At 33.1% G+C, this 9,724-nt stretch overlaps 1 protein-coding gene across 7 annotated transcripts in view; it reads right to left on the bottom strand.

The window, feature by feature from the left end:
- Nucleotides 1–1,078: 1,078 nt before the first annotated feature.
- Nucleotides 1,079–9,724, bottom strand: part of FAM184A (family with sequence similarity 184 member A) — a 103,569-nt gene continuing 94,923 nt past the window's right edge. For 3 of the 7 annotated variants that reach the window (XM_023529831.1, XM_011358771.2, XM_011358775.2), the window contains 4 exons: nucleotides 7,813–7,930; nucleotides 5,750–5,854; nucleotides 3,029–3,231; nucleotides 1,079–1,430 (listed from right to left, as the gene is read on the bottom strand). In XM_023529831.1, the coding sequence (XP_023385599.1) occupies nucleotides 1,349–1,430; nucleotides 3,029–3,231; nucleotides 5,750–5,854; nucleotides 7,813–7,930 (508 nt within the window). In that variant the 3' untranslated portion in view covers nucleotides 1,079–1,348. Of the gene's footprint in view, nucleotides 2,165–3,028; nucleotides 3,232–5,749; nucleotides 5,855–7,812; nucleotides 7,931–9,724 lie in introns of all 7 variants that reach the window. The other 4 variants (XM_011358774.2, XM_011358776.2, XR_895807.2 and 1 more) reach the window with 3 other exon arrangements.

Here is a 9,724-nt window from a genome sequence, read left to right as displayed (position 1 = left end):
TATGCCCATATCTAGCCCAGTTACATGCATGAGTTCTAGTCCTCAAAACCTTGGTAAATAAATGTCCAGATTATGAGATATGTATGAACTAGGGGCAAGAAAATGTGCTTATAACAGTATTTATTTTCTGAAATAGGCATTAACCATTTTTCTTGGAAAATTCAATCTTAGTTTAAGAAAGAAAATTCAGAACAAGTATTTTGTAGAAACTTTTTTTTTCAGGATAACTTAAGGAATATGCTACTACTGTGCATACTCATGGAATAAACCATCACATGAGTATGCACAGTGGTAGCATATTCCTTAAGTTATCCGCCCAAAAAAAAGTTTCTACAAAATACTTTCTACTGCCCCGAGCACAGTGCCTGACACATAATAATCATTTAAAAAGTTGGTATTTAACATTATTATAATCATTCATAGATCATATATTTGCATTTATCTTGTTCGCCCAGATTTTTCTAAAATCTACATTACCAAGTCAACTAAATGTGGCTCTCTTAGAAATGGATGCACTCTTTCAGGACACAGATAACAATATAGCACCCTGCCAAAATGGGCTGAAAATTTAAAGGAATAAAAAGTCTCCTTAACGTGATAGTAGTTAATTGAGTCTATGTTCATATGCCGAAACTATATTGCCTATTAAGAAAACTAACAAATTGGCTTTTAAGACAAATTAAGATAGAATAGACTGTCTCATTACCCAATAACTTTTGGCCATAAATCATAATATTAATTTAGATACTAGCTGTACTAAAAGTTCTAGATCCTCAACTATAAGAATACTTGAAATACTGTATATAAGTCAGCAGTGTTTAGCATACCTGAAAGTCCACAAATGTTTTCATCCTAGCCTCATAACTTTAGAGAACACAGTTTAGTTATAGCTATACATACATAGTAATGGAACAAAGTAAGATAATGTATTTCCTTATCTTGATTTTGTTATGATTATTTGAAGTCAAATAATTGGGTATTTTATGAGTATTATGCAATAGAACTTTTTGGCAAGTCTTACCTGGAATTAAAAAGTATTTAAAAATTAAACTTACTAAAAAAATGAAAAGCACTATTGTTTGTTCTAACAAAATTTATTATGCAGTAATTACAAAGGTTAAAGATTCTTCCATCTCAAATAAAAATAACTATTATAATTACACACATAATATAGTACCTTATAGAGTGATTCCAATAAATATCACAGGAAATACAGTGCATTTTCAAATTGGAGAGACAAATACTTTCTCATTCACAGTGTTTGACATAAGAAAGCCTGTTCACATAATAATCTGTAAGGTCATGCTCTTAGTAACAGTCCACACAGAGCTGTGCCAACACAATTCTTTCAGAATGTGAAGTACCGGGCAAACCACTCCTGGCGCTGGGGATCTGGAGAAGCCACTGGGGAAGCTTCACTCTGAGGAGGACTGAATTCATAAAAAGAGAGACATGTAACCCAGCATTAAGCTTTATTTGCAAAGTGAAGGGAAAGGCACATAAAACATCAGTGCAGATGACCACAAGCTGTTCACTACATTAGAAGATGTGTGAAAGGGTTGGTACTCCCTGTGTGTGCACTAGATTTGGTTCTCCACTCCATGAGAGTGCATCAGCAGCTCAGATGAAGTCAGTTAGGGAGGAGCCACATCACGACAGTTAAAAAAGACAAAAATCAAAAAGTTGAGGAAAATAATGTCACCTTCTTTAAATAAAAAAAATTCAGGAGGAATGGTGGGAAATAAGAGAGAACAAGATAAAGTACTCCAAACATTCCTCACAGCACCTTTTCTCTTTTAGTTAATTAAAATTTCAGAACCTGAAATAAGCATTTAATTCTTACAGATGTGTCTTTAAATATAACTAAATTAAGTAACCAAACCATGCTATAGTATTTTTACTATATCTATATATTAAACTTTTATAATTCCATAAGCAAATACTCTAGGGGAAAAGGGGTGCATTAAAAAGTCAATTTCCCCTCCATCTTCAAAGTTATATAGTTTATACTTATATTAAATCTAATTAAAGAGTCTTTGGGCTAGTTGAGAAAATAAAAGAATCCCTACCGTCTCTGGGGGAAATTACAAGGCACGCAACAATGTGTAATGGAAACTCCAGTAGTCATGTTCCTTGAGCTCATGCACATGCATCTTACTGATACCTGAACGTACCCATGCACAAGGGAAATAAGCAACACAAAATATTTAGCAGGAGACATATTCAAAGGTATATTTGACTATTTTTCATTCTTGCCATTTTTTTTAAATTCAAAATAGTCATTAACTATGTCATTAATCATTTAACCTAGAAAAGATAGTCTATCTGTAAGACTTACTAGTGACACTGCTGAGATTTAGTAAAAATAAAAGTAAATAAATTCAAAGCAGCACAAAATCAGTAATAGTAAAGTAAACACAAAATGATACTGCTTTTTGATTTTAGTTAATGGATAAACAACTTGACCTCATTCAAATTTTATTTGTTAGTACATTTAATCAACAACTCTGAAATAACTTAAAATTAGAATGTCAATTATAAAAATTATTTTTTCTAAATTTATTTTTTGCTTATGTATATCATTAAGTTCCCAGAGCTTACATAGTTCTTATTTTGGCAATAAGCCTGGTAAACAAGAAAGGTAAAAAAGTGAACACATAGCATAAGAAACAGAAACAAAAGCCACTTAATAAAAAAAAATAAAGTTCTGTAATACGGATGGATGATTAATGAATAATTGGTGACAATAATAAAAATGAAGCAACAATCTATATTAAAATTCTAAGCATATGAATTACATTAGCACCCCTTTCAGTATTTAGAAAACTAACAAAAAATTAGAAAAATCTTTTTAAGAGTCAAAAAGGAATTCTCTAGAGAGGTGATAAATATATTTTGTAACTATTTCACAGTAATATTTCTTTTCATAGGCTGTTCTTAAAGTAGTAGATTTCTATAATGTAAGAAGGCAAATTTCTCAAGTTAAAAAAGAAAAGAAAAAAACAATCACCGGTGAGACGGGGCTCACCTCAAAAATGTCTTGGGCTCTTTGGGTGGCACTGGCTGTGGAAGTGGTTTGCTGCTGCTGAACTCAATATCGTGGACTGGAGAATTAGGAATGGGGTCCAGGCGGTTAGGATGTCCGTTGCCCACTCCACCAGATTCCAGAGCACTTAGATTGGGAACACTCACAAACCTGTTTGTTGGTGATTTATCATTCTTCTTCTTTTGCTGCATTAAAAATAATACATGTGAGAATAGTCTCTACATAAGGGCAAATGAGAAAATAGGAATAGTAGAAGATATAAATTTGGCATGGGAAAATTTCTGGAAGCTTTATGTTAAATTGAGATGTTAAAATGAACCAGTGTTACCCAAAATGTGGTCTGGGGATCCTTGGAGGTGTTCTTTATCTATATGGAATCCTCACAGACAGGCCGCTAGGACAGAAAGGAGGAGGAAGAAACATTTAAGAATGGTTCATGGGAAAGTGGGGGTGGGGTGGGGGGCTGGGGGGTGGAAAGAATGTCAAAGGGTAAAGAATACTGGGAGGAAAAGGGGAAAAGAAGGGAAAGTGCAGTCTTGCGGATAGCCCGAGCTTAAATGGATTTAGGTTAAAATTAGGGGAAGGTGTAAAGTTAAACACAATTTTAAGAGAGGGCCATGGACTTTAGCAATCTGTCAAAGGGAGGCAGTCCTTGCCTGGAGAAAAAAAGGAATGAGAAAATGCTTGGCAATGTAGTTTGAAACAAATCTCACAATTCTACTTAAGACCTACGGCTGACTTAGAGCAATAAATTCATTTTAAATTCACAGCACCATCATTCTGAAGAGAGAAAATTAAATCTGCATAATTAAGTCTCATTTCCCAATCAATTGGAAGTATCATTAACTGGCTCACCATCTTTTTAAAAAATTTAAAGGTTATAAAACAAATCAGTTACTTATTTTTTTAATTGTTCTCTAAAATTAACAGATGAACAAGGACTACAATTGCAGTTACCAAAACCTATCAGCTTGCAAATCATGAACTCTATTTTATTCACACCTCTAGAATCAATGAGCATCAATCTTGCTATGCAGAATAAAAATTAACATGTAAAATATTTTGAATATTCCAGTATTTTACTAATTAAATGTATGCTAACTAAATTTATGAACTATTTATGTTGTTGTTTTTTTTTTTCTTTTGCAAAATGACTCCAGGGATTGGAAAAAAAATATCATTAATAGACAAGATGGCCCTTTTCTTTACGTATAAAGTAATGATCTCACTATCTAGGCATTGTCCTCTATGTCATATTCTGTGAATCACGGAGTCCCTCACAAGGAGCCCATTTTAGCATAACTGAAAAAAAAAGGAAGAATAACGTATTAAGAATTATTTGTAAAAACTGAAATCACTGATAGGAGTCAAAAGTATTCGAAAAAGCTCTTACAGAGATGTATCTTTTGAATTTTCTTGTTCTAGTCACAGAGGGCATAATTAAATGCACTTAAAGTTTTTATTTAAGAAATCAAAGGTATCATTGGTAAAGTTCTACAGTCATGGTTTTGTAGCTAAAAATGTAATTCAAGAAAATGAATAATAAATAAAGGGAAAATATTTCTAGTATATTTTCTTTCAACAACCCTTATAATCTTGGTTTATAATTAAAAGCTATTTCACTCTAAATTATGAACTTTAAAACTAAAACTATTTCACTCATTCACCAATTATTTATTGAGAGCCTCTTATGTGCCAGGCAGTATTTTAGGCTCTGAAGATGTGGCTATGGCCTTCCTGCTTTAGTCATGCTATTTTATAAAACATTTAAGTTTAAAGTTTGGAGTACTTTAACTTGTGAAAGAAGGACAGATTCCACGTTCTTAACAGAGAAGTTTCATGACCTTTGAAAGCAAAAATTTCTAAGGGCCTAATAGAAATTAGGCATGATGTGCAAATTAATAAAATATGAATTTAAAATATAGCTTTAGCACTAGCATTTTTATTGCTACTACTGATTTCTGCCCAAATATATGTAAACCCCATAATTACTTATTCTTTTTACTTGCTTTATTCACTGGAATAATTTTGCTGGCTTATAGAAAACATAATGAAATCTTGCAACTGAACAAATATTTATTGAATACCCACTATATCCAAAGCACTCTGATAGGAGCCATAGAAAGCTGAGGTACAAAGATGTGTAAGACTCAGCCATGTCCATTTCATTTGTCTACAAGGCTCTTCCATCTGTCCTAAGAGTACCAAAGTGCCAGAATAGGTCACATTCAATTTTAATTGTTAAGAAAAGGTCATAAGACTGAAAAAGGTAAAGACCTTCTCTGGCAATTGGTAGGCAACAAAATACATGTCCAACACAAGGTCCGTTAAGATGGCACACCTTAGGTTAAGGACAGCTGCTGGGTATACAGGGCTGGAGTGTCTCTCAAGACCCCAGAGAGGATAGTGAACATTAAGGAAATGACGAATTATCTTAAAGAGATTTAGAAGTGACAAATATGAAAAACAATATAGTAACACTAGGTTTTATAATATAAATATTTTGTGTAAGAATTATCAACAGATAAATATTAATCTCATTCTGAAAATGAATACATACAGATTTCATAGATTTTTAATCCTATATTATTAAATTTAATAAAACATTTTTAGAAGCTTTAGCCTATGCTTCTCTAAATATTTTATTAAAATTTAATCAAGTTTTAAACTATATTCCTATTTTACAGTGTTTACAGAACATACCTTAGCCAATGGATTAATAACACCAACAGTAGGATTTGAATTAAATACTTTGTTGAAGTTAGTTTCTCGATTGACTAATTCCAGCTGATAAAATTTATTATCCTCCTATGCAAAAGAATTATAAACATCTCTTAAACATTTTCTGTTGAATATTGAAAAGCTTAATTATATACATGCCATTTCATTCAAAATTTAATATAAAACCTGAACAAAGATTTATATCCCTTGCTCAGAGATTTCTAGACCTGATTGCCAGTGTGTTAAAGACTGCTGGTGGGTGAATTTTCAACACCTTTCTAACCCTATGCTATCGGGCTCTTCTCTACCCTTTAATACCTTTTTCCTCTAAGACTGGACCTAAATGTTTTATTTGGTTCCATCTCTGCTCTAAAGGGCTGACTGTGCAGTATGAGCAGGGTTAACTTGCATTCATGGAGCTGTGTGCATGGTTGAGTTGTTTCCATGTATGAAGATAATATAGGATATAGCAATATTCTTGAGTACAGAAAATATATTTGATCTTGTCTAATCCCCTAAGACATCAATGTATTACAGCAGTGGTAACCACACAACAGAGAGAAAGTGAATGGCCCATATAGAAACAAACCCTTTGCTTTTGACTTCACCAACAACATGTGCTAACTGAATACCCAGACTGTCAGAAATAAACATAAGTAAACTGAACAGTATGTGAAATGTAGGATTATGCTCTAATAGAACTATTTTCTTCATTCCCTTCATTTGTATCATTAATCTCAGCCCATGTGCCTCACAGTCCACAGAATCAGCATAGACAGGAAAGGTAGTGGAACAACCCCTGGCTAGATTCCTGGTCCTGTCACCCACTAGCTGTGTTGCTTTGAAAAGTTACTTTACTTTTTGAAGTCTAGTATCTATTCTGTTGAGAGGGAAAAAATACAATTACATCTGTAACACCTGCTCAGTAAGAACTAGAAAATCAATAGCTATTTCTATAGACCATAGATAAAATACACTTAATACATTTGCTAATTTCATGTGAGGAATGTAAGGTAATTTTCCATGAATCTACTGCTATCAGAACAATCGGAGTCCTGTGCTCCTGCTCACAGTGCTTGGAGAATTGGGTGGTAGTGGGTTGAAGCAGTTAGTGGGTTGGTGCTCTGTCATTCCAGTGCCCACTCCTGGGTTCATCTACAAACCCCTCTCCACTATCAGTTACTTTTGGCAGGAACTTCTAGCCTTAGACAACAGACTAACTTTCCTAAATGCTAAATGAGATATGTTAAGAAAAAATGGCTCTCTTTGCATGTTAATGTCCAAAGTTTTCAGTTAGAGAGATCAATGAGTAAATACAGTGATTAGTATTCTGTTCTAGTTTTACTCTGAAAGATTTCTCATTTGTTAGTGGCAGTAAAAAGCAATATTTTAATTATTGATCAGAACATGTAATTTTAGAAGACTCTGAAATGTTTTAGGAATTTTAAAAGATTTGTGCATTTTTTATTGTTGAGGAATGATGGCTTGAATGAAAGTAGTGTATGTATTGTTGTCTGTATTTTCCTCCCCGATGGACTTCTCAGAACCCCTAACGCCTTGATGTGGACTGAGAATGTCCAAGAAAAAGCCTGTAGATTTTCTCAGGCTACACCATGGAACCTTTCTTCCATGGAGTGTCTCCTGGAGTCATGGTTTGGTGGAACACACTTTAGGAAATTAACATGACTAACCTGGAAGTGGTACAATGTGGGCTAATGCATACATGTGTTGAAGGTTCTTTCCTATCCAATTCTAATTCTACATGTACAATATACACTTCAACAGTATGTTCACTGTATATTGGCAATGACATATTATTAAACATTTGATATATTCTAAAAATACTGATAAAAGGCACAATGCCCTTATCTTACTTACTTGGTATTTCTTATCCTCATTCATAACATCTTAACAAACTTTCAGTCACAATGTACATATTTTATTTTATACTTTCAATTTTTGGTTACCATTACTTAAAAATATTTCCCCAATCAACAGTCTATTAATTACTACAGGATCACCCAAAAAAAAAAAAAACAACTTACAATTAGTTTCTTTATGACCTGGTCTCTTTCTGTAAGCATGGCTTTTAATTCTGTAATCATCTGTATATCTTCTGGTTTTGATTCTCTCATTAGATATTTTTCTTCCATTTCTTCTAGTCTAAAAACAAGAAAATCTTTAGCTCCTTTATTTGTCTTAGACACATTCTTTTATAATACCTACAATTTTCTTATTATTCCAGTTGAATACACATAAAAACTTAAAACCAAACTTCTTCCTTAAAACTTTTGAGCATAATGACATGATTGTCGCAAGAGCTATAGTGTTATTAAAGCCTTTCCAGGGTAGATGATATAATTAAAAGCTTTGCAGGTTACTTTTCAAATAATTCATTCATTTTATGCCATTCCAAGGGTATATGGGGATGAAGTGAGGTAAGCTCTGTAGAAGAAATCTATGCTGAATGATACTAACCTAGCAAATGCAGGTTTAATCCTGGAAATGTAGGCTTACTATTAGGAAGACTTACCACGAATACAAGATTGTGACATAAAGCCTGGTAACATACATAAAAGGGACAGGAAAAAATACAAAGGAAAGGGAAACAAAAGACACACATATGACATCATCCCCAGTTTATGAGAAATTCAGTTTAAAAATTCAATATTATTAGCTAAACCATGTAAACTGTTAAAAAAAAAAAAAAGGTTCATCAGGTAAGAGAAGAACTGAATTTCCTTCTGGGCATATTCTGCCTTGAAAGAAATGAGAAGGGTAACAGGACTGAATGCCACTAAAGACCCCAGAATAGAGGCCACGTTGTATGAGCAGAGGAGACATGTACCTTAAAGAGTCTAAAAATATAGAACAGGGTAGAATTAAGGAGATACAAATGGAAACTGTTGGCTTAATTTGAGAATAAGTACTTTTTATTTTAGAAAATTTAAATAATTAGGATGATTTAAAAAATCATTGTTTACTGAAAAAGGAAAGAGTATGTTTGATAAAATTATGATTAATGAAGAGTCACAGAAAATTTATTCACCCTACAAATACTGAGTAACTCATAGATGATCTATCTTCTAGGAATCAGTGACCCATGTCTTACCCCGAATCTCAGAGGGGTACCAGAATCTCTGTATTTTAGTAATTTTAGTAAGCTCCTCAGCCCAAGCAAAAGATTTGGAGATAACATATTTGGCTCCCTACCCGGCCCCATGACTAAAGTTCTAATCTAGGGGTGGGGAGGTATAAGGGTGACCAGAAATGTGTGGTTAGAAAGTGACTGTTTCAAGATCAGTTGGGGCATTGTCAGTTCAATGTGAGGTTAGTTTCACTATCTTTACTTTTGTTCTTTTGTGACAATGCAGAATGAGTGAAAAATGTGATTCCACATAAAATGACCTTGCATTTTATAACAACATGGCATTTAATGGGCAAAAATTTATGTATTTTATGGGGAAAGGTTTTTTAGAAGCTTGGGAAACAGTGATCTAGGCAAGGAGAAAGTCATTTGGGTTTAACATTGAAGTAGCCACAAGATGTCACTGGAGTACTTTCTTTATCATTAAAAGCAAAGTACAATACAAGATTTTTGAACTGCTTCTTGCTTGAACAAGAATACCTGGTTGTTAATGGTGGCTAAAAAACTAAATTTAAAACCTTATTTAAAACTATTAGGTCTATCTTTTGTTCTAGTAAAAATAAGAGGTTAAGATAAAGTGAGTCTAAATCAGTTACAATCCTTGAACCGCCTTTTTGCATAAAAAAGGTCTTCTCTGAACCCCAGTTCTAGTATGTCTTCATTTAGATTAAACATTCTTTACCTATGAAATTATTATCAGTTAATCTTCTCCACAAAATATCTTTACATCACCAAAAAATTTTAACAAAAGATACCTGAATATTAAAGGGGAAAAATAATTGAATAAATTGGAGAAACAGAATATATAA

This window comes from Pteropus vampyrus, unplaced genomic scaffold (assembly GCF_000151845.1).
Source record: "Pteropus vampyrus isolate Shadow unplaced genomic scaffold, Pvam_2.0 Scaffold43, whole genome shotgun sequence".
Classification (NCBI taxonomy): domain Eukaryota; kingdom Metazoa; phylum Chordata; class Mammalia; order Chiroptera; family Pteropodidae; genus Pteropus; species Pteropus vampyrus.
Note: the sequence above shows the minus strand (reverse complement) of the source record. Positions and strands in the feature narration are given on the sequence as shown.